This window comes from Euprymna scolopes, chromosome 13 (genome assembly GCF_053919585.1).
Source record: "Euprymna scolopes isolate OS-2025 chromosome 13, ASM5391958v1, whole genome shotgun sequence".
NCBI lineage: Eukaryota > Metazoa > Mollusca > Cephalopoda > Sepiida > Sepiolidae > Euprymna > Euprymna scolopes.
In genome coordinates this window covers 53175867-53202913 of record NC_136494.1, presented here as the reverse complement: position 1 = coordinate 53202913, position 27047 = coordinate 53175867, and the positions used below count along the sequence as shown (strand labels likewise).

Sequence of the window (27047 nt, the reverse complement as noted above, 5' to 3'; positions counted from 1 at the left end):
TTGGCAGACGATAATAATTATTCGAAGCCAAATTTTTTCAGAAAAAAAAGCCAAAAAGGCCAAATCCAAAAGTGCAGGCACATTTTTTTAAGTAAAAAAGGCCAACAGAAAGCCAAATTGAAAACTACAGAAAAATTGACTATATTGAAGTTGTTGACTTTCAAATATAAACATTTAGTAAATAACTGTGGAAACAGATTTTAAAATATTTTTAATTAACGAAGACTCTCTCTTTCTCTCTCTTTCTCTCTCTCTGTCTATCCATCTATCTATCTATCTATCTCTCGCTCTCTCTCTGCCTTGAGCGTTCGTTCAGAAAAGGGACAAATTTGGAAAAAAAAAGCCAAACAAATTCTGATGGCCAAACTACTTTTGAAATGAAGCCAACCTGGCAACCCTGATCTCTGCCTTGAGCGTTCGTTTAATGTGTAATCTGCTATTCCAGAATAAAATCTTCTCAACCAATCAAATTTGCCGAAAAGTGTGACACACATAGATAGATAGATAGTTACAAGCGTATTAATATATAGAAGATAATAATAATAATAATAATAATAATAATAATAATAATAATTATAATAACAGCGAGGTACTCTGGACCGTTCATGGGATGGACTAAAAAAGAACTTAGACACCTTGATCAGGGGACGAGGAAATTAATGACAATCACAATGTATTACACCCAAAAGATGATATTAACCGACTCTATGTGAAAAAGAGTAAGGAGGAAGGGGATTGATAAACATAGAAAACCGTATAGAAGACACACAAAAAAAAAGACTTGGAAAAGTACATAAGGTAGAATACAGAAAGATTCATTACCGCAGTTAGAGACATCATCAAAAACAATGCAGGAAACAATGAAACAAAAAAAAAAGACAAGAAAAATGGGAAGAGAAAGCACTACACTGATGATCTGTCAAAATAACAAAAATTAGAACCATAAAAGCACCTGGATATGACTAAGAAAAGGACACATTAACAGAGAAACAGAATCCTGAATGACAGCTGCACAGAACAATGCAATTAGAACCAACCACATAAAAACTAAAATAGATAAAACATAAGAAAGCAGTAAATGTAGACTCTATGGCCAAAGAGACGAAATGGTAAATTATGTAGCAGCCACTACAAACAGGCAGAGACTACATCTCACTTTGAGATTTGAAATCCATTTTATCCCTGGCTTGTCCAATCACAAGCCAGCTTTCAGTCACGTGACAGAGTATATAAAAGCCGAAATCTGAGACCATTAATTCTCTTTCTTACTGGTCTGTCCAACAGCAAACATCGCCAGGTGGGGGGTGGGGGGCAATTGGCCCACATGGCTTAACGTGAGTACAAAACAAGCTTCTATTCAAACTCCTACTTGCTTCCACGTGCCATACCCAAACGAACATTCTTTGTCATGCTAAAGAACTGTCCTCATTGATACAACTCACACATACCCATGACAGCACGGCAACACGCTGAAGTCTTTGTCCTTTCTTTCTCCTTTAAGAGGCTTCCTTCATTCTGGTGACGACTAGCAATAAATACATGCATGCACGAACACGGAACAATTCCCTTCAACCAGCCGGCATGATATTAATTCTATCTTCACACAAGAACACCTGTCTCTTTCTTTCTCCTTCAACAGGGCTGACCTATATCTAACTGTCGGATATCTAATCTTCGTCTCCACACATGGAACTCTTCACGACTACTAAGGAAACACGTGCGCATACGAACACTGAACTCTCATACTAATACGTCTCTCTCTCTCCTACCAAAGCTACTAACGAAAATAACAAATAAAGTTTGTTTATTAAATGTTAAAATGACACTTCCTTTGGTTGTCTTCATTATTAACTAAAACTTCATTATTAACTAAAACTACATAATAATTCATTATTAACTAAAACTTCATTATTAACTAAAACTGCATAATAAGTGAATACAGCAAATTAGCCCAAAAGGAATATAAGGACAGACATGACTATATGAGGAAGGTTGTGCACTGGGAACTCTGCAGACGACTACACCTCGAACATGCTCATAAACGGTTCAAACACAAACCGCAGACAGTACAAGAAAGCAAAAACCACAAAATCTTTTGGGACATGGAGATACAAATAGATGACCCCATCCAATCAAAAAAAAAAAAATCATAATAATTACCAAGAACGAAAGAAACTGCCAAATTATAGATTTTACTATTCCAGCAGTCCACAGGGTGAAGATTAAAGAGACAGAAAAACAAAACAATATGCAGAACTTGCCAGAGAACTTAAAGGAATATGGAAGATGAAGAAAATCAAAACTCCTAGTGAGTGAGGGAAGAAGAAGAAGAAGAAGAAGAAGAAGAAGAAGAAGAAGAAGAAGAAGAAGAAGAAGAACAACAACAACAACAACAACAACAACAATAATAATAATAATAATAATAATAATAATAATAATAACAAATAAATCTTAGTAAGACAACAAATAAATAAATTAATTATTTCAAAAACCTTTTTTTTTTAAATATTTATGTACGTTTTCTGTGCAAGACAAAAAATGTCAATTGTTAACTTTTTGGGAAAATTTAACATTTAAAATTTAATTAAAAATAGTAGAAAAAGTTTTACATTATTCTGTTTTCTATATGATAAAATTCAGGGTTTTATCTTTCTGGAAAAAAAAGTTACTCAGAAATAATGGATTTTAATAAATGTAATTTCGTTTTAAAAAACAACAGCAACTTGATTTTTCGGCCATTTTTGGCGGTGCCTACTTAAAACCACACTAAAAACCATAACCGTGGTTGGAAACTTTGTTTTCTTCACCTTGGGCATGCCTTATTATTCCTGGCAATGCATTTTGAAGGTGCTGGCAATGGTCCTGTTGTCATAAGTTGGATAGATAGAGAGCATGAGTTGTACAGTGAGTAGCACATATACATCTCCAATCTAACTCATTGAACGTTGTGTCACTTTCAGACATGATAAAAGGCTCCTATCGCTCGTCGGATTTGTACATAACTGGTCAACTATTAGATTGTCTGCAACAAAAAATGAAAACCGATTTTCATCAAACAGAAATGGAATCATATCGTCTTTTCTAAGGCGACAATTGTATCGTTCCACCCTGTCGATTAAGTAGTTTTTTGTTTGTTTTTTTAACTAAGAAAATCAAATTTTATGACTAAGTGAGACGTAGGATTTTTGATCCGCCATAATATATAAATAAGGGGAAACAGCTCAATTCGAACTATCTTAATCAAAACCAGTCTTATAATGGATTTAGTATCGTATTTTTTAAAAAATTTTATTTAAAAATACTTGATCAATTTACGTGATTGAATATGATATCTTTGTTCTGACGAGCACGTTCATCATAAAGATTCTTCTTGTATATTTATATTTCCAATAAGTGTAATTCTAAATAAGCACAAAATTAAGCAGAACAAACGGGCAATATATTATATAGTCAGAGTGACAGTTTCACCAGAAATTACTTTGTATACAAAATGGACAAAGGGAGATAATAAAAAAGAGAGTCAAAGGGAGATAATTTCAAAGGCTTTTATAATGAAAAATGAAAACACGCTACATTTTAATGGCGGTTGGAGAAAGGTTTATGGAATCAATAGAGCGAATTGAAATAATTAAGTATCGAAATGGAAGTTGTCAGACGAAAAAGGAGTAACAGTTTTCCAACAAAAATAAAGTAATCATTTTTAAACGCTTTCTTGAGATAACAAGCTTAAACACAAATAGGTTGTGTTAGAGAAATATAATTTTAATTTTGTGTTAAGGAAATGATATATGCAAAATAATGACGTAGTTAAAGAAGAGAAATAGAAATTTAATTTCAAGGGTGTGAGTTCCATATAGAAACGATGATCTAATTTGAATAAAATAAAAGATGCATCAAGTGCAAATCACAACATAATATTAGGAAAATAAACAAATATTTTATTTGTTCGAAATTTATAACATTAAATATATTTCAGAGATAAACTCCATCCTCAGTATTTTGTTTCTTTTTTTTCTTTTCTTCTATCAGACTATGTTGTAAAGTTGGAGAATGAAAGGTTTGTTTGTAAAGAGTCGCATGTTGTATCTCAACGGTTGTATTTCAAAATGTTAAAATAGTGCGTAGGCATCGCAGCAAGAAAGAAGAAAAGAAAAAAAAGAAAACAGCATACTGAAGATGGAGTATAGCTCTGAAATCTATTTATGTTATAAATTTCGTACAAAATATTTGTTTATTTTCCTAATATTACGTTGTGATTTGGATTTCAAGTGCACTTGATGCATATTTTATTTTATAGAAATTTAATTACTCTCTGAGGAAACATAGAAAAAAATTATGTAAAAATGACAACAACTATGTATACAAAGAAGTGCAGCAAGGCTTACTAAATTTCTACAGAATTTCTTCACTCTGACTCAGGAGTTTCAACTGGACATCATTCTGTTGTTTCCTGATTGATTTTTGTTGTGGCATGCGGCATGCATAAACTGGGTTGAGGTAAAACTTCTGCCTGCATCCAGTGTATTTTATTCAACGACCTATTATTTATTTGTTCCGGTCTTTTCCTTTTACTTCTCATTGTTTTTACTGTGGATGCCTTATTTTCTACCACTTTAGCTTTTGCTTCAGGTTCATTTCGCTTGATTTTCAGTAGTCAATTCAACTTTTATTACCCAGTATCATTTCTACGCTTGTCATTGGTAGGCTATCAATCGCCCCTGCTGTGACTTCCCATGAGCTCTAATTTGGTTCCAAGTAGACTTTAAACAATGAGACCTTCATAAGAAGATTCCCTATGCTCTTAATTGTTACTGATTTAACTGAGGCTGTATTTGCTTCTCTAGATGCTTTTTTTCTCACTAGGGATTGAAATACACCCATATCTCTTAGGACACTAATTGGTTCCCTCTGGCTTATTTTGTCTTGAGAAATATATTCTCTCACTATGAATGGTTTGTATTCTTTATCTAACCCCCCCTACCCACTACTTCTTATGATTTGACTTGGATAACCTAAGTAGATTCTATCACTTGCCTTGCTTGGTATTTTTCAGCTGTATGACCCAGCTTCCTGCTGGTTTTCTGCCCAAGTAATAATCGGTTAACTGCAAATGGTGAGTTCCCGATGTAGAGTACGTGCAGTGTCACATTTCTCAATAGAAGTATAATTTTCCCTGACCTGCAGATGTGTGGGTCCTAAGAGTTTTGGATTATTCTTCTTGTGAGTTATCACATATTCGTCCGCTATAGTGGCTAAATTGAGTACGGTATCTATCTTTTTATTGGTGATGCGTATTCTCATATACTTTGGGTTTGAGAACTAGCAGGAGTTGTTTTAATCTGTCATACTTCCCTCCACGATTTTAGAATCACACCACTAGTTGAAGTGCTCCTCTTAATTTGGCAAACTCTATGTATATCTGACTCTGGTTTTTCTTCAAACCTTTGAACTTTGCTGGTATATCTCTTTAGGATTGCTACCTTTATGGTTTCATAATCTGTGCAGTTCTCTGCTAGGAGTACGGCATATGTTTTTTGAGTTTTGCCACTCAATGCTGCTTGTAAGAGCAGTATTCCTTTGGCCAGTTCATGTCGAGGGCGGTTTTTTCAACATACACAAAATAATCCACAATAATCCTCTTTCTCCACAAACTTTGTTGGGACGAGGCATACTTGCTTCCATTACTCTGGATCGACTTTGCCTGTCATCATTCATTTGGCACGCTACATTATTGCGTGATGATTACTTTTATCAACTTATCTTTTTTATGGCTATCCTAGTTCTAATTTCTTTCCTACTTCTATCTATTCATTTTTCTTTAGCTCCTGTAGATTATCTGGAGATGAGTTCCTTGTAAAATTTTTTATGTCAGTAATCTGGCCTTACTCGTTATTGCAAATCACTCATGTATTTTCAACAAGGAAGGCTATTCAAGTGGCAAACCCCCAATTATATTATGAGCCAGAAGAGGCCAGGATCAGGGCAACAGAAACTTCGATTCATCTTATTGTTGCCCTATGCAACACGTGAAAGAAAAAAAATAAAATGATATGTCAGCTGTGATATTATGACGTTTATGAATTGTTCTCTGGTTTGAGATTAGCTTCTCCTCTTTCAATCCTCGTGTGATGCATACGGATTGCAAGAACAACAAAACGCATGGTTAAACATATATTCAGATATAAAGAATTTTTTATTACTGCAAAGGATTTAATTTTTAAGGAAATGTTACAAGAATAAACTCAATAGGCTAAGGAAGTGATGAATGAAATAAATAAAATAAGTGATTGCTCATCCCCCTCTCAGTACAGGCCAATAAGTCTCCTGTGCGTCATGAGTAAGTTGCTGGAATCTATGTTAAATACAGAAGTAATCAACCATCTCAACAAAAATAACCTTCTTAGTGACACTCAATATGGTTTCCATTCTGCTAGATCTACAGCAGATGTGCTTACAGTTATATCTCATAGGATTAGCAAATCTCTCAACGGAGGCAACTTTTCTAGGGCAATTGCTCTTGACATATCTAAGGCCTTTGATAGGGTATGGCATAAAGGTTTGCTTCATAAGATCTCTAGCTATGGTATAGCTGGAAATGTCTTCTCAATTATCAAATCATTTCTTTCTGATAGGTTCATAAGAGTAGTAGTTGAGGGGCAAAAATCAGAAGCTCACAGTATTAATGCCGGTGTCCCTCAGAGGTCCATCCTGGGCCCAACTCTTTTCCTGATCTACATTAATGATCTTCCAAATCACATCCTTACATCATTTGTAGACATTTATGCTGACGACACTACCATTTTTTATGGTAGCACATCTAAGACAGTAAACGACCAAGTTCTCTCCAATTCTCTCTCCTCTGATCTTGATCACGTAGTACAATGGGGTAAGGAGTGGCTGGTTACTTTTAATGCATCTAAAACCAAGCTTCTCTCTTTACATCATCAACATTCTGATCCACATCTGGCATCGATTGAAATGAATGGCTCTCGTCTTCAGGAGGCCTCAAGTTTTGACAAGCTTCTTGGCTTGGCCATTGCTCCTGATCTTAAATGGAACACGTACATCAAATCTGTTGCCAAGGCCGCTGGAAAAATGGTGAGATCTTTCTATCGATCCGGTAGATATCTCACTGCTGATGCTATTCTCTATCTATATAAGAGCTAGGTACGTCCAAGGATGGAATACTGTTGCCACATCTGGGCAGGAGCTGCTAGAAAGGACTTGTCCTGCCTTGATAGAGTTCAAAATAGACTTCGTAGCCTCGTAGGAGATGTCCTTTTCTCTTCCTTGCAACCTCTATCTCACAGAAGAGATGTTGCGAGTTTGTCTCTGCTTTATCATTATTTTCATGGAAAGTGTTCGACTGAGCTTCAATCTATGGTCCCCCCCTCGCCAAACTTTTACAAGAAACACTCGTCTAGCTGTAAACACTATCAATAATTCCCCCCACTCTTTATCTGTGCCTAAACCTAAACGTAGATTCCATGAACAGAGCTTCTTTCTTAGAACTGCACGCCTGTGGAATTGTCTTCCGTTTTCCTGCTTTCCGGCTGACTACAATATGGTTATGTACAAGTCTAACGTAAATAAGTTCTTGATGAGCCGTTCCATATAAGTTATCAAATTTATCAAATTTTCATTACTAATGATTACTATATTGTCCAATTTCTACTGTACACTCTTTAACCCTTATCCTTGAGTGGCCTCTTGGTCTTGATAATGTGGTGATGCCTATGTAAAAAAAAAAAAAAGAAAATGCAATCATAATGCGATAAGAGGTAAATGAAACAACAATAAAAGAAAAAGAAACATTGAGTATGAATATTATTACAAAACTATGTTTGATTGTACAACAGGAAGAATTGGAAATTGGGTAAAAAAATAAAGTATTTAGCTTTGTGAAGCAATGGATATCAGAAAAGAAAGAAAATCTTCAAAACAGTAACTCAAAAATAGTCACAAAAAATTGTAAGATTCTCTTCCTTGTTGCTATAACCAAAGCATTTTATTGTTCTTCGATCACACACACACACACACACACACACACACACACACACACACACACACATACTAACACACTAACACACTAAAAGAAGTTTCTAACTGTAAAAAGGACTTTGTTACAGTGAAAAATTTTAAGGACAAGCATTTTTCTTTTTCCCCAACACATTTTTTTTTCCCCTAAATTCCATTTTGTCTTTGAAAAACTTTACAAAACAATACATTTCTTGGTCTTTTGCTGAAGATCAAATTGTGCCTTCATCATCTATACAATAACTGCTTTAAAGCCCTTCATAATGCTTTCGAATACATTTGTATTTGAAAACATTATGAAGGGTTTTAAAGCAGAAGACTAAAAAATGTATACTTCTTCAACAAGAACAAAAGGAACATATATTACAGCAACAACAAATGTTTAAAGAAAAATTGCTTCTTCAACACATAGAACAAGAAGAAAGAACATCAACAGCTGCTCTTTCATTTCCAAAACAAGAAGAATTACTTCTTAAAACATTAAGTAAAAATGAACTTAGTGAAAATAACACTGTATTTCCCCATATCACAATTTTGAATTCAATTGCGACATTCACTTATCTTCAGGACGAAAATAAAACAGTTGAAGCTTTCTATAGAAGATATGATGATCTTTTACGATAGACTGTGAGGATTGGTCAGATGCTAAAAAAAGTTTGCCTACTTTTTAGAAAGTTGAGAACATCAGAACATGCTGAGTTTGTCAAGAAAATAAGCTAATTAGAATACTCTGAAGCAATTAAACTTTTATCTGAGTTATTTAACCCTAATACAACATTATTTTACAAAAAATAGAAGTGTTTCACCCTGTCAAAACGGGATAATGAAGATTATGTTACATTCGCATCCATTGAAAATAAGCATTGTGACGATTTTCGATAGGCAAAATTGTCAATTGAGAAATGCTTAATATTCACCCAAGGACTTGTCTCCACAAAAAGAAAAAACGGAGAAAAGATGGAGAGTTCTATCAAGACGAGAAAATGAACCACAACTCATGCTGCAAAAACTGGGCAAAGATTGCCAGTGCATAATCAGTGTTAAATATGATTCCACAAATATTGAGGAGTCTGATGTATTATATGTTAGAAAAATTAAGTACAAACCAAAAAATTGCTCCTAATGAAAGGCAGAGAAAGCAAAACGTATTCCATTCACAAGCAAAATGTAGTCGACCCTTTCAAAACCAAAAATTACCCCTGACCTATGTGGTTGTTGGGTTAGGGTTAAACATTGGGCAACAAACTGTTTCTACTGAAACAAAACGTGTAATAATTGTCGCAAAATTGGTCATAATGTGGAATACTATAAAAACAATAGAAACAGCCATGCAAGCTAGATTGAATTAAACAGCAGAAAAGAATCTATGAAAATACATCATACTGAAAATCTATATATATAAAAGCGAAAATGTATTTATGTGTGTTTGTATGTCCACTAAAAACTTTCGACGGACACAAAAATGAATCACAAATTTGGTATCATATTATAGCCCGATCCTCCAGATGACAAATATCAAATTTTGGGCCCAAAATCAACTCTGAGTTGGTCAGCTGAGCGTTTTTCTGCAGGGGGGGGGGGGCAAAAAAAACGATATTTTTTTTAAATTTCTATGTGCTAGCGGAGGGTACCTGGCGAGGGGGGGGGGCGGTAAAATAAAAAAAAAAGTTTTGGTAGGTGAGTATGAGGATCGAACCCGAACCGTTGAGGCGAAGTTGGAAATTAAAGTTTGAAAAAAAAAAGTGTGCGACTTTAACCATTGGCCCACTGCAAGATACTAACGGAAACACGTTTGAATTTATTTAATTACTTAGATTTGGCAGGTGCACATTTTAATGACTTAATGAGGTCAACTGTGACTGCGGGGTAGTATTTCATTTTTATTTTCCCAAGATGTTGGGGGGGGACCAGCTCCCCATAAAAAGGGGATTGTCCAAATTGAATAGCAATTATCTGATATAAGGAAAATATTTTCTCATTGATCAAATCTGATTGCTTTCGGATATTTCTGGCGATCGCGACCAGAAAAATACCGCCAGAATTAGTGTCACTTTTATTATATGAAAAAGCCTAATCCACATGCGGCGAACGAAAAATGTTGAATATTTATCCTTTCAAATTCGAGCAAATTAAATAGACAGGCGACCTCCATTATTAACTTGTAGATATTATGATTTATATGTGATATAAAAAGTTTTAAGAAGTTGTAAGCCGATCGACCGACATACACAAAAAGCGAACATACATACATACATACACACATTTTCGCTTTTATATTTGTAGATTTATGTAGTAATAAAGTAATAATCTAATGATATTTATACGTATTTGAAAAAACGCTGTGTCATCACGTGATCTGACATCAGCAAGCTGTAATGGTAGTCTGTATACAAAACACTGCATATAATAAGAGATTCTTATCGGTAAAAATGCAAGTATCATTCAAATTAAAATATTAACTTACACATTATGAAAATATTACCAAAGTTATTAGCAGGTTAAAAATAGTAAAATCCGAGACTTAAACGAAAAATAATAAGCAAAAATAATAAGGAAAAAAAAATGATGCTTAAAAATATTTAGCATGAGACGACCGATCTCTATGCCAGTGCGTAATCAGAAAAAAGAAACAAAAAAAAAACGGTCATTTTCTTTTTAATATTAGTAACACTATGACCTAATTCTATTTAGAGGGAGGAAGCCGAAGAATAGGACAGCTGGAATTCTAAGAACAGATACTACACTTTGACCTTAGCCAAAAGATCAAGTAACAGTATTATGTAGCGTTATTGTCTATCGAACCGTATTCTATTAAAAAACGATGCATAATTTATATTTATCGTGTACTAAATTGAGACAAGATGTCATATTCCAAAAATCACATCACTGAACTGCTCATTCCAAAAATCAAGTGAATGAATCTGCATGCTGAGTGCTTATTCGTAATATTTCAAAAATCGTGTAAAGAACGAGTCGGCATGTTAGCAAAACAAAACATACGGCTATTTTCTTTTTTGTATTAGTAACAATATAATATCCTAACTGTTTAGCGGGAGGGGTGAGAGAAAAGATAGAACCGCTTGAATTCTAAGAACTAATACTACACTATGATCTTGGCAAAAAGACCAAGTAACAGTATTATGTAGCGTTATTGTCTACCGAATATTTATTTTCATGTACTACATTGAGACAAGATGTCATATTCCAAAAATCACATCTGAAATAAAATCATTATTATTTATAAAGCCATACTTAGTATTGGAAGGGGATGTTTTTTATATAATCCTGAATTAAGGATAATGAGGATTAAAGTCAATTTAATGCTGAGACTGATACTACACTAAGGAATTCGTGTTAAAATAATATGACAATTTTGAAAGTGTTTGTGCAGTATAGGTTCGATTTGACAATTTTAAAGGTGCTTGTGCAGTATAGGTCCGATTAGACAATTTTGAATGTACTTGTGCAGTATAGGTCCGATTTGACAATTTTGAAGGTGCTTGTGCAGTATAAGTCCGATTTGACAATTTTGAAGGAGCTTGTGCAGTGTAGGTCCGATTTGATAATTTTGAAGGTGAATGTGCTGTATAGGTTCGATTTAAAAAAATTAAAGGTGCTTGTGCAGTATAGGTCGAATTTAAAAAATTTTGAAGGTGCTTGCGCAGTATGGGCCTGATTTGAGAATTTTGAAGGTGCTTGTGCAGTATAAGTTCGATTTGAAAAATTTTGAAGGTGCTTGTGCAGTATAAGTCCGATTTAAAAAAATTTTTAAGGTGCTTGTGCAGTATAGTCCGATTTGAAAAACTTTGAAGGCGCTTGTGCAATATAGATCTGATTTGACAATTTTAAAGGTGCATGTGCAGTATAGGTCCGATTTGACATTTTGAAGGTGCTTGCGCAGTATATGTCCGATTTGAAAATATTGATGGTGCTTGTGCAGTATAGGTCCGATTTGACAATTTTGAAGGTGCTTGTGCAGTATAGGTCTGACTCGAAAATTTTGAAGGTGGTTGTGCAGTATAGGTCTGACGCGACAATTTTGAAGGTGCTTGTGCACTGCAGTCTTTATCCGAATAAATAATTTTTAAGATGTTTTTACAGTATAAATATACATATCCATATATTTTTTATTAGACACTGCGCTTATTTAAAGCTTGATATGCCAGGCATGACTTCCTCCTTATTTTCAGGTGACGTTTGTTTCTCTGTAGCTAGACATGCTAAGCATGATCTCCTTATTTTTGAGTGATGTTTGTTTCTCTAAAGCTAGACATGCCAGGTATGACCTCCTCCTTATTTTCGAGTTACATTTGTTTCTCTAAAGCTAGACATGACCTCCTGCTTATACAATCATTGTTATAATATGCAAGTGACCTCCCTTGGATCGAGCTTCGTTGTCAAATACCATTAGAATAATATACAATCATTGTAAGAATATGTGAGTGACCTCCCTTGGATGTAGCTTCGTTGTTGAATAACATTAGAATAATATACACTCATTGTTATTATATGCAAGTGACCTCCCTTTGATGTAGCTTCATTGTCCAATACAATTAGAATAATATACATTCATTGTTATAATATGCGAGTGACCTCTCTTGAATGCAGCTTGCTCATTATTAGATGGGTGACTACTTGGAAATACAAAATTGTGTATGTAGATAACCAAAGTTAAGCAACAATGAGCTTGGTCATTATCAGATGGGTAACTCTTTGAGAATACAAAATGCTTTATGTAGATCATCAATATTAAGGAACAATAAACTTGGTCATTCTCAGATGGGTGACTACTTGGACATACAGAATGCTTTATGTAGATCACAAAAGTTAAGCAACAATTAGCTTGGTCATTATCAGATGGGTGACTACTTGGGAATACAAAATGCTTTATGTAGATCATCAAAGTTAAGCAACAATTAGCTTGGTCATTATCAGATGGGTGACTACTTGGGAATACAAAATGCTTTATGTAGATCATCAAAGTTAAGCAACAATGAGCTTGGTCATTATTAGATGGGTGACTACTTGGGAATATAAAATGCTTTATGTAGATCACCAAAGTTAAGCAACAATGAGCTTGGTCATTATTAGATGGGTTTATAGTCATAATACAGAATGTTTTATGTAGATCCAAAGGTAAGCAAAAATGAGCTTAATCATTATTAGATGGATAACTACTTGAGAACACCAAATGATTTATGTAGATCACCAAAGTTAAGCAACATGGGGCTGGTCATTAACAGATGAGTAACAACTTTGGAACACTAAATGCTTTATGTAAATCACCAAAGTTAAACAACATGGAGCCCAGTCATTACTAGATGGGTAACTACTTTAGGACACCAAATGCTTTTTGTAGATCACTAAAGTTAAGCAACAATGTGTGAGGTCATTTTCAGATGGGTGACTATTTGGGAACACCAAATGCTTCATGTAGATCACAAAAGTTAAGCAACATAGAGCCTGGCCATTATCAGATGGGTAACTACTTGGGAACACCAAATGCTTTTTATAGATCACCAAAGTTAAGCAACCTTGAGCCTCGTCATTAGGAGATGGTTAATTACTTGGGAACATTAAATTCTTCATGTTGATCACCAAAGTTAAGCCACATTGTCTCAGTCATTCTCAGATGGGTGACTACTTGGGAACACCAAATGCTTTATATAGATCACCAAAGTTAAGCAACCTTCAGCCTCGTCATTATAAGATGGGTGACTACTTGGGAACACCAAATGCTTTATATAAATCACCAAAGTTAATCAACATGGAGCCTGGTCATTATCAGATGGGTAGCTACTTGGGAACACCAAATGCCATATTATAGATCTCTAAAGTTAAATAACATTGTCCCGGTTATTCTCAGATGGGTAACTACTTGGTAATTCCAAATAATTTACAGAGATCACCAAAGTAAAGCAACAATGAGCTTGGTCATTTTCAGATTGCTGACTACTTGGGAATACAAAATGCTTTATGTAGATCACCAAAGTTAAGCAACAATGAACTTGGTCATTATGAGATGAGTAACTACTTGGGAATATTTCATGTATATTTTTAACAGTGGGGTGAGGGATGTGAAGACAGTCCTGAAATCGCAAAAACGGTTCACGAGTAAACGTGACTATTGATTGGTGTGTTTGTAATGTAAAAATGATGAAATGAGACTTATTTGATTAGTATTTTTGCAATGAAATAAACATCCCAATGAATGTGTCAAAGTTATTATTTTAGTAAGAGAAGGGCAATAATGTGGGTTAAATCATAAGAAATGATTGTCGAAATTAATAACATATTCAAGAATAATGAAAAATTATGAAATGTGAGTTATATGATTGGTCTGTTTTTAAATAAACAGCCCAGATAATATCTCTAAGTTATTATTTTAGTAATAGGGGCGATAATGTGGGTTAAATCATAAAAATGATGGTAGAAATTAGTAACATATCCAAGAATTATGCAAAATAATGAAATGTGAGTTATTTTTTGGTAAGTGTGCAATGAAATAAACAGCCCAGACAATGTATGAAAGTTCTTATTTTAGTAAGAGCGGGGTGATAATGTGGATTTAATCATGAAAATGATTGTCAAAATTAGTAACGTATCCAAGAATTATAGGATTAAATGAGATAGACACAAATATATACTGGCAGAATGCCCAGAGTAACTCAAGATTGAATGAGATACATGCAAATGTATGCTAGCAGAATACACAGGCGCCTGGGATTGAATGAGATAGATGCAAATATATACTAGTAGAATACCTGGAGTTGTCTGGGATTGAATGAGATTGATTGAAATATATACTAGCAGAATTCCTTGCGTTGTCCAGGATTTAAGGAGATTGATGGAGATATATACTAGCAGAATACCCAGCATTGCCATGGATTGAATAATGTAGGTTAGAATATATACTAGCAAAATATCCAGCATCGCTTGGGATTGAATGAGATACGTGGAAATATATATTAGCAGAATACCAGGCATCATCCGAGATTTTATGAGGCAGGTTCAAATAAATACTAACAGAATACTTGGCATTGCCTGATATTGAATAAGATATGTTAGAATAGACCAATCCTTGGCGTCACTCTGGATTGTATAAGATGGCTACACATATACACTAGCAGAATACCCGTCATTGCTCAAGATTGAATGAGATAGGTGAGAAAATATCTTAACAATATCTCCGGCATCACCCGGGATTGAAGGATATTGATGGAAATATCTATTAGCAGAATTCCTGGCATTGCCCTGTATTGAATGAGATAGGGGCAAATTTATACTAGCAGAATAATCAGCGTCACTCTGGATTAATTGAAGGTGGCAGAATATAAAATTTGTACTGTAAATACCTTAAACAATTTCCTATCTCAAAATTACTTCATTTGTGAAGTCGATTCCAGATATGGCTAAAACAGTTTACGATCTCAAAATTCGATTAATACATTTATTGTTGGTTTACTATGAAAAGTTACTAGGCCAGTTTCTATAGGGGGTGGTGGTGATCTATATTTTTTTGAATTTTTTATCCGGGCATGATGTGAGGGTTGGAGAGGTGGGTAGAAAGAAGCATGATTACGTTAATTTTAAGTTCCTTTTGAGGGTTGGGTTAATTTTAAGTGCTCTTTTGGGGGTTGGTTGGAGAGAGTAATGTCCGTTTTGGGGTCAAAGAGTATGCGAAATTGTTTCATATATGTGTTAAATTACCCGTCTTAGTGTAGGTAAAATTATTTTAAATTTGTTGTATATTCACCGTCCTTGCAAAGGTAAAATTATTTCATGTACATGCTGTAAATTATCTACCCTAGATAAGATACGATTATTTCATACGTGTAAAACCCGTCCTAGCTAGGTAAATAATGTATGTATCCTTCGCTATTTTGATACATACACATTAAAAATTCCTCACTCCTAAGAATAACAAATATACAAATTCAATTTTCTCATTGTTTATACAGTCCCGAGCAACGCCAGGTTGCCCCGCTAGTCTAATATATAAAAGCGAAAATGTGTGTATGTGAGTATGTTTGTATATTCGCTAAAAACTTTCGACAGACACAAAAAAAATTCAAAATTTGGTATCATATTAAAGCTCGACCCTCCGGACGACAAATATCGAATTTTTGGCTCAAACCATCAACTGTAAGTTGGTCAGCTGGGCGTTTATCTGCAGAGTGGGGGCAAAAAAGTGACATTTTAACGTTAAACATTACATAATTCTTATCATTTTAAATCGATTCTAATGATATTTATAAGTATTTTAAAAAATGCTGAGTCATGAGTCATTCCAGGTTACGTTTGTTTCTCTAACGCTTGACCTCCTAGGCGTAGCCTCCTCCTCATTTCCGAGTAGCTTTATTTCTCTAAAGCTCAAACCCCCAGGCCTAGCCTCCTCCTCATTTCTGAGTAGCTTTTGTTTCTCTAAACCTCGACCACCCAGGCATAGCCTCCTCCTCATTTCTGAGTGATGTTTGATTTCTCTAAAGCTTGACCACCCAGGCATAGCCTCCTCCTCATTTCCGAGTGACGTTTTTTTCTCTAAAGCTCGACCTCCCAGTCGTAGCCTCCTCCTCATTTCTAAGTGACGTTTGTTTCTCTAAAGTACAACCTCCCAGGCGTAGCCTGATCTTCATTTCCGAGTGACGTTTGTTTCACTATGTACTAGCAGATTACCCGGCATGGCCCAGGATTGGATAAAATTCATGGAATGTTTCCTAGCAGAACACTCAGCATTGCCTGCGATCGGAAAAAATTGGTTGATATATGTACTAGCCAACTACCCGGCATCGCCCAGGATTGGATGACATAGGTGGATAGATGTACTAGCAGAATACTCGGCATAGCTTGGGATTGGATGACATAGGTGGATATATGTACTAACAGATTACCCGGCATGGCCCGGGATTGGAAAAAATTCATGGAATAAACACTCGGGATTGCATGGGATTGGAAAAAGTTGGTTGATATATGTACTAGCAAAAAAACCCGTCATAGCCTGGGATTGGATAAAATAGGTGGAATGTTTCCTAGCGGAATACCCAGCATCGCCTGTTGGTTGATATATGTACTAGCAAAATACCCAGTGTCGCTCGGAATTGGATGACATAGGTGATATATGTATTAGCAGATTACCAGGCATGGTCCGGGATTGAAAGAATAGGGAGAATTTTTCTTAGCCGAGGACCCGGCGTTGCATGGGAGCAGGTAAGATTAGTTGATATATGTACTAGCAAAATACCCGGCATCGCCTCGGATTGAATGGCATAGGTGGATATATGTACAATCAGAATACAATGCGTATCCCGGGATTTGATGAAATAGGTGCATATGTGCTAGCAGAATACCTAGTCGCTAGGAATTTTATTACATAGGTGGATATATGTACTAGCAGATTACCTGGCATTGCCCAGGATTGGATAAAATTCATGGAATGTTTCCTAGCAGAACACTTGCCGTCGTCTGGGATTGGAAAAAATTGCTTGATATATGCACTAGCAAAATAACCGGTGTCGCCCGGGATATGATTACATAGGTACTAGCAGAATATCCAGCATAGCCTGGGATTGGATGAAATAGGTGTATATGTACTAGCAGAATACCTGGCTTTGCCCGGGATTGTATTACCTAGGTGGATATATGTACTAGCATGGCCCAGGATTCAATGAAATAGGTGGAGTGTTTCCTAGCAGAATACCTGGCATCGCCTGGGATCAGATAAGATTGATTGATATATGTACTAGCAAAAGACCCAGCATTGCTCGGGATTGGATTACATGGGTGGATATATGTACTAGCAGAATACCCGGTATATCCTGTGATTGGATGAGATAGGTTGATATATGTACTAGCAGAATACTCGGCATATCCCAGGATTGGAGGAAATAGGTGGAATGTTTCCTAGCTATACCCAGCGTCGCTTGGGGTCGGATAAGATCGGTTGATATATGTTCTAGCAAAATACCCGTCATTGTCCGGGATTGAATGGCATAGGTGGATATATGTACTAGCAGAATAGAAAGCACAGCCCAGGATTGGATGAAATATGTATTAGCAGAATACCCGGCATGGCTCGGGATTGGATGAAATAGGTGAAATGTTTCCTAGCAGAATACCCAGAGTCGTCTTGGATTGGATAAGATTTGTTGATATATGTACTAGCAAAATACCTGGCGTCGCCCGAGATTGGATGACATAGGTCAATATATGTACTAGAAGAATACCCGGTGTAGCCCGGGATTGGATTAAATATGTGCATTTGTGTTAGTAGAATACCCGGCGTTGCCCGGGATTTGATGACATAGGTGGAATGTTTCCTAGCAGAATGCCCGGCGTCGCCTGGGATCAGATAAGATTGGTTGATATATGTACTATCCAAATACCAAGCGTCGCCCAGGATTTGACGACACAGGTGGATATATATAACAGCAGAATATCTGGTGTCGCCCGGGATTGGATGACATAGTTCGATAATTTTACTAGCATCATACCCGGTGTTGCTCAATATTGGAAGAAATTGATGGATATATATACTAGCAGAATGCCCGGCATTGGCCAGAATTGGATGACATAGGTGGATATATGTACTAGCAGAATACCCAGCTATGCCTGGGATTGGATAACATAGGTGGATATATGTACTAGCAGAATACCCGGCAGAGCCTGGGATTGTGTGGAATAGGTGTATATATACTAGCAAAATACCTAGCATCACCCGGGATTGGATGACATAGGTGGATATCTGTACTAGCAGATTCCCCAGCAGGGCCCGTGATTGGATTAAACTCGAGATTGAATGAGATACATGCAAATGTATGCAAGCAGAATACACGAGCGCATGGGATCCAATGAGACAGATGCAAATATATACTAGCAGAATACCTGGCATTGCCTTGTATTGGATGAGATTGATTGAAATATATACTAACAGAATACCTAGTGTCGCCCAGGATGTACTGAGATTGATGGAGATATATACTAGCCGAATATGCGGTATTTCCTGGGATTGAATGAAGTAGGTTAGAATATATACTAGCAAAATATCCAGCATCACTTGGGATTGAATGAGATAGGTTGAAATATATATTAGCAGAATGCTCTCCACTTCCCCGGATTGAATGATATAGGTGGAAATATATAGAAGCAGAATACCAGGCATCGCCCTGGATTCAATAATGCAAGTGTAAATAAATACTAACAGAGTACCTGGCGTTGCCTGGGGGATGAATGAGATAAGTACAAATACAGAATAGACAAATACTTGGTGTCACTCAGGATTGTATTAGATAACTGCACATATACACTAGCAGAATACCCAGGGTTGCTCAAGATTGAGATAGGTGAGGAAATTTACTAGCAATATCCTCGGCTTCACCCAGAATCGAAAGAAATTGATGGAAATATATATTAGCAAAATTCCTGGCGTTGCTCAGGATTGAATGGGGTAAAGGCAAATATATACTAGCAGAATAATCAGTGTCGCGCTGGATAAAATGAGGGTGGCAGAATATAAAAAAAAAAAAAAAAGTTACTTCATTTGTCAAGCGATTTCGGATATGGCTTAAACAGTTTACGATCTCAAAATTAGATTAATACATATATATTGTTGGTTTTCTATGAAAGTTTACTAGGACAGTTTCTTTAGGGAGTAATCTATATTTATTTAAAAATTTTTATGTTATTATCCGGGAATGATGTGATGGCTGTAGTGGTGGGTAGGAAGCAGCATCATTATGTTAATTTTAAACGTGCTCTTGCGTTTTCTTTTGGGGGTTGGGTTGGGGAGAGTAATGTCCGTTTTGAGGTAAAAAAAACGCTTGTGAAATTGTTTCATATATGTATTTAAATTACCCGTCTTAGTGTAGGTAAAATTATTTTAAGTATGTGTTGTATATTACCCGTCCTTGCAAAGGTAAAATTATTTCATATACAAACTGTAAATTACCTACCCTAGGTAAGATACAATTATTTCATATGCGTAATACCCGTCCTAGGTAGGTAAATATACTTTTGCTCGAAATAGCAAATGATACATAGACATTCCTCTCTCCTAAGAATAACAAATATATTCAAAATCAAATTCAATTTTTTCATTGTTTATACGGTCCCAAGCAATGCCAGGTAGCTCCGCTAGTATAAAATAAAACAGTAAAGCTGCAACTAGATTCTGGCTTGAACTTCTCAATCATTAATCTTCACACATGGAGAAAATTTAAAAAAAAAAAAAAACGATGAAAAAGACAGACAAAACAGTCCATGCAGTAACAGGAGATAAAATCACATTTGAAAGGTAAGATAATACTATTTGTAACACTAAGAGGAATCACAAAGAAATGAAAAGTTTTTATCCATAAAAGTTCTGAAAATTTATTTGGAACTAACTGGATAGAGCAGTTTAATTTGTGGGATCAACTAATGAATAATTTTGGCCAAAAGGTGGGAAATTCAACAACAGATGTGTAAGACCTGAAAGACAGATTAAAAGAAAATTTTCCGAAACTTATTCTCAGCAGGGATGCACTAAAACAACAACTGCATTTGAGCTAAAAGAAAATGTTTAGTCTGTATTCAAAAGAAAAGGAAACATCTCATTTGTATCAGTAGAAAAAAATAAATGAAGAACTTGACCAACTAGAAAATTCTGGTTTACTGTCCAAAATGAGTTCCAGTGAATGGATTGCTCCCACTATATATGTAAAGGAAAAGTCCAACCAAATTTGTGTCTGTGTGGATTTTTCAACGAGTTTTAATGCAGCTCTTAGAGATTACCACTATTCTCTCACCACAGCAGAGGAGATATTTAATAAACTGAATTGTAGAGTAATTTTTTCTAAGGCGGACTTAAGCGATGCTTATCTTCAGATCCTTGTTGAGGAGGAGTGTCAAAAACTCCTACATATCAATATCCATATATGGGGTTAAGGTTGCACCTGTTATATTCTCGCAGGTCATGGACACCATGCTGGGCGGTCTGGACTTTGCATGTGTCTACCTGGATGACATTGTAATATCAGGCAAATATATCAAGGAACATTGCAGATATAAAAGGTTTTTGTAAGAATAATGTAATTTCAGGTTCAAGATAAAAGAAACAAAATGTGATTTTTATGATGGAAATAAGGTATCTCGGGCATATCTTTGACAAGAACAGGAGATGCCCTGGTTCAGAGCAGGCAGAAGAAAAATATGTCTTGTGAAGAAATATCACTGAACTCCAAAGCTGTCTTAAACCAGCCAACTCTTATCAAGTATTCATAAAGAACATGCATAAACTATACGTACCTTTGAATGACTTACTCAAAAAAGATAAAAATTGGACTTGAACAATTGAGTGTCAGCTTTTAAAAGAATAAAAAATACACTAACATCAGAACTATTTCTTACTTCAACTACAACTCATAAGGAGGCAAATAAAGACAGAAACTGTGTTTATTGAATTGTGTGCTTAATAAATGTTGGCATTTTGCATTCGTCTTATTTCTCCATTTCATTTTGTTACACTTAAATCTATCGAACTGTGCTCCCACACACATGGTACCAAATTGAAAAGTGAATTTGGAATGCTAAAACCTACACAATCGAAAAATAGTTTCAAATCCACGGTCTACCTTTTCTTTCTTCATCTACATTAATTATTAATTATAATTAATGTTTGAGGAAACAATTCTTCTTTTTAATTTTCATTTAGCTAAAAATCATTGAGAGTTGAAGACAAGGAGGGGGAGGGGCTGATGTTTAACTCTTTTTCATTAGAGCAAAGTTAAAAGTGATTATAAATTATATTAATCAAAGGAAAGGATTTGATGTAGCTAAATTAATTAAAATAACATTTAAATTCGGCTAATCTTTTTTTTAATCTGTGCATTTTCTAGTAATTAATATCATTTCATTGTAATAGCAGAATCAGTGAATCACCTTTAACTTCAATCTTTTAATGTTAACATTTTTCACCTGGCTTCCAACATCATTTAAAACCACCTGATGCACCCAACATTTTCATTATTATTATTTATTTTTCCTTCTTTTATGCAGAAATGTAGATACGGAGTCATTTTTTACTGTGTGCGTGTGTGGACCTTCCCTTCAAAAAGTGTGCTTTGGATTGGGAGAAAAACAAAACTCGTCCTCGTCGAGGATGATTTCTCCTCCCGTGACCGAGGACAGAAAAGCTAGTCACTTTGAACGCAACCACGAATCCGTCTTCTCTTTAGTGAAGCTGCTGCTGCTGCTAACGAACCCCGCATCGCCGTCGCTATAGCAGCAGTAGCAGCAAAATTATGTCAGACACTTCTTATTCCAGTGTCGTTCAAATTAAGATATTTGTCTGCTTGATCAACAAACTGTATACGTAACAAAAAAAAAAAAATGTCGCACAATATGAGAGTTATTTAGCATTGATCTAGTATTGCGTTTTCATCAGCATTAATAAATAATCAATTATTATTACTGAACCTTTTTTTTTTGTTGTTGTTTTTGTCGTTGTTTGATATTTACAAAAACTACAAGGATTTCTCCGAGAATGGCTGAAAGTGATGAACCTCGGGAGAAACGGACCGTCGTGATTGCAATTGATCAAAGTGAACATTCCGACAACGCGTGGCAATGTAAGTAGTTTTTTGACATTTTTTCAACTAAACGTCATCTTCGTTTCTTTTTCTTCATCTCTTCTTTATAAAAGCGGATTGCTGAATGTTATTCCACGCATTAAAAAAAAATTTTTTTTAGTTCAATAAAATATTTTCTTTATTTTTAGACAAGAAATAACTTTTTGTTGTTTACTTCCTTTCGCCCAGGTAACAAGAAAGTTGACAGTTGTCGGAACACCTGTCGTAATGAAAGCGATTCAACGCAGTTGTAGTTCATTCATTTCGTTGACAAAAAAAAACTAAAAAGTTAAAATTCTTGCATTTTTACGTTTCTATTTTAGGCTAAAGGCAAAATAAAAAAATAGAGACCATTTATAAAAATCGCAATCTAAAATAGAATTGTGATGAGAAGCTATTCGATATGAAATTCTTTTTTAATGTGATTTTTTTTCTTTTACATTTTTTTTAATTTTTATTTAAATTGTAAACTTACACATGTAAAAAGTCAACTTTCTTTCGCGATTAATTGATCATTTAAGATAATTAGTTATTAGTTCATCTGCCAGTGTACACATTCGGTGGCTGTATAAATCAGCCCCCCCCCCCCCATCCAACCTGGTTTTCGTTAAAATCAGGTAACGAGTTACGACAATGGAAAGACAACCACATAAAATTAAAACCGAAGGCGACAATCATCCCCCTTTAATCTTAACCAGTATTCTGCAGTTGGTATTTTTTTTTTTTTTTTTACGATCTAACCCAGCGTAGTATAAACATACCCAACCTCTCTATGTTAAGAATGGCTTTCGGAGTAACCCCCCCCCACCTTGGAAACTATACTACATACTAAAGCATACTATAAAGATTATAGGACAGTCTTGCAGTTAAGTCCCGGCAAAGTTCGACAACTCTAGAAGGGTCATATCAGTATTTTACTAGGAGTGTCAGAATTCGCCATTAAAAAAGGAGTGATCTATGTAGACTCGCTATCTTTCGAAGCTTATAACAATATGAATAATGTAATTTAAACCCTAATTTTTTTGGTATTATTTTACTCTAAGGCTCGTCTCACGTACGTAAATAACAAAATATTTTTTTGTAGATTTTGATGTGCTAAAAACGAATCTGCAAACCGTTTCTGTCGCAAAAAATAGTTTTCATGATATGAAGAAATTACTTTTTTGAACAGTTTCCATGGAAATTGAACTTAAAATGAGTACCTACTTTCTGGCCACCTGAGAGAGGGGGCATTTTTTGTGTGTTTATTGGCTAGGCTATGTGCGCGCTTGCGCGTACAAAATGGCCAGCCATGATAACATATAGAATTATATGGTTTAATATTTGGAAAACTACTTGTTTTTCGTCTAATTTTAATTTTTCACCAATACTACACTGTGACAAGGCAATTTGGTACGCGAGTACACATTTAACAGCCTGCGTTTATGCTCACGCGTAGCGTAAACGAAGGTTAGGCTGTGAAATAGAAAATAGTCCTAGAGTTCAGGGGTTAATACCATCGCGCGCTTGCGCGTACAAAAATGGTCAGCCGTGATAACAGAATTACATGGTTTCATATTTGGAAAACTATATTTTTTTTTCGTCTAATTTTGAATTTTCGCCAATACTACACTGTGACAATGTAGTTTGGTGCGCGAGTGCACATTTAACAGCCTTTTTTATGCTGGAGCGTAGCGTAAACGAAGGCTGGGCTGTGAAATGGAAAATAGTCCCAGAGTTAAGGGGTTAATACCATACAAACGGTAAATTTGCAACGGAAACGGTTACTATATTCTTATATATAATATATATTATTATTATATATAAGCACACCGAAAACTACAAGCACACCGAAAACTACAAAAAGACAAAAAAATTTTCTATACGAATGTGAGACGAGCCTTAAAGTAAAATAATACCGATTTTTCTTTATTTTTTAATTTCCTCGTGTCTTTATTGAAAGATGAAAACCAAAAAAAAAAAAAAAAAAAATCGAAAAAAAACCTTTTAGCCAATAAACACTAAAAAAAAAAAAATGCCCCCTCACTCAGGTGGCCAGAAAGTGGATACTCATTTTAAGTTCAAACCACCCACATCGGCCCCCACCGACCAGCACAGACCATATGTGGGGGTAACCCCACATATCTGACCTTGGTCAATGTAGGGGCAACCCTTCATACCAACAGTTACTATCCAGCTCCCATTTCCCACCTCTCAGGAGCTTGTCCCCCCCCTTTCCCTCCCCCCTCCCTCTCTCTCCACATTAAAAAACGGCCTTGTGCCCAATTTGCTCAGTGGGGAAGCAAATAAATCCAACAAACCCCGGGGCACGGGGGACAAGATCAAAGTGTAGTATCTGTTCCGACAGATGCTGCAAGCTATGACTAGCAAAGACCATATGTGGGGGTAACCCCACATATCTGACCTTGGTCACTGTGGGGGCAACCCTTCATACTAACAGTTTCTATCCAGCTCCCATTTCCCACCTCTCGGAAGCTGCCCCCCCTTTCCCTCCCTCTCTCTCCACATTAAAAAACGGCCTTGTGCCTAATTTGCTCAATGGGGAAGCAAATAAATACCACCCACTTTTCGAAAAAGTAATTTCTTCATATCATGAAAACTATTTTTTTGCGACGGAAACGGTTTTCCGATTCGTTTTTAGTACATCGAAATCTAAAAATAAAATGGTAAATATTCAGATCCGCTACTACAGAACACCGACCACTCTAATTTGTTTTTTTATAGGTAATTGAGGTCGATGACAACGAATCTGATAGTCAAACTTGGGGCAAATTTACCGTTTGCATGGTATTAACCCACGAATAACTTTCCACCATTTTGCAGCTTCCGTTTACGCTACGCGCGCGCTGCAGCATGAACGACGGCTTGCTTGCTTCACCTAGCAAACTGCCTTCTCACATGGCGTACCAATCAAAAAATTACGGACTGACATTTTTTTTAATGACTTACAGTTAAAGAAAAGTACAACAAATTGGGGAACTTTTTTTTTTGTCTTACGTAGTTTTTAATGTGGTTTACAAAAACATAAGCACCAAACATCTTTATGTTTTTCATTCTTTTTTTGCGGGAGGGGTATTCAATTATAGAACTTATGTGGCTTAATAGGTGCTTTTGCAGTTTAGTTAAACGTTTTTCCGTAAGTAACGCACCGACATTTACCAATTAGAACACCATTTAACATTTTTCGAAGATTTTACTATTTACATTGGGGGCGCGAGCGGGGGGGCGGATGTGATGTTGGGGCGTGCGCACCCCAATATCACATCCGCCCCCCCCCGCTCGCGCCCCAACATCACATCCGCCACGCCACGCCGCGCCCCTAATGTAAATTTAATCAAGTACTACAAATATTACAATATTTTTTATATTAATTACATTTTTTTTTTAATTTTAAAACTTTAATAATTTTTAATTTTATTTTAAAAATAATAATTCGTAATATTCGTGATTTGACGGTGTAAAATACTGATGTGACCCTTTTAGAGTTGTCGAACTTTGCCGGGATTGAACTGCAAGACCGCCGATTCTCGTTCAGGTTCGCCAAACCGAGTTCCAGAAACAAAAAAACATCGTTGCACGTTGCATAGCTTGCTTTATTATTGTTTGTTTATATATATATATATATATATATATATATATATATATATATATATATATATATATATATATATATATATATATATATATATATATATATATATATATATATATATATATATATATATATATATATATATATATATATATATATATATATATATATATATATATATATATATATATATATATATATATATATATATATATATATATATATATATATATATATATATATATATATATATATATATATATATATATATATATATATATATATATATATATATATATATATATATATATATATATATATATATATATATATATATATATATATATATATATATATATATATATATATATATATATATATATATATATATATATATATATATATATATATATATATATATATATATATATATATATATATATATATATATATATATATATATATATATATATATATATATATATATATATATATATATATATATATATATATATATATATATATATATATATATATATATATATATATATATATATATATATATATATATATATATATATATATATATATATATATATATATATATATATATATATATATATATATATATATATATATATATATATATATATATATATATATATATATATATATATATATATATATATATATATATATATATATATATATATATATATATATATATATATATATATATATATATATGAATTTAGGAAAACTCGTCTCGGGAAAACTCGTCCCCTTTCGCTAGGTAGGAAAACTGGTCCCGTATT

The 27047-nt window shown here is 34.7% G+C and overlaps 2 protein-coding genes across 2 annotated transcripts in view; one reads left to right on the top strand and one right to left on the bottom strand.

Moving 5' to 3' along the window:
- Positions 1 to 27047, bottom strand: part of LOC145292027 (succinyl-CoA:glutarate CoA-transferase-like) — a 144401-nt gene that overhangs the window by 105431 nt on the left and 11923 nt on the right. The gene's annotated exons all lie outside the window — the stretch shown is intronic.
- Positions 22116 to 27047, top strand: part of LOC145292028 (universal stress protein in QAH/OAS sulfhydrylase 3'region-like) — a 47252-nt gene continuing 42320 nt past the window's right edge. Inside the window, exon 1 of the mRNA XM_080138049.1 lies at positions 22116 to 22640. Within this exon, the coding sequence (XP_079994175.1) occupies positions 22556 to 22640 (85 nt within the window). The 5' untranslated portion in view covers positions 22116 to 22555. The remainder of the gene's footprint in view (positions 22641 to 27047) is intronic.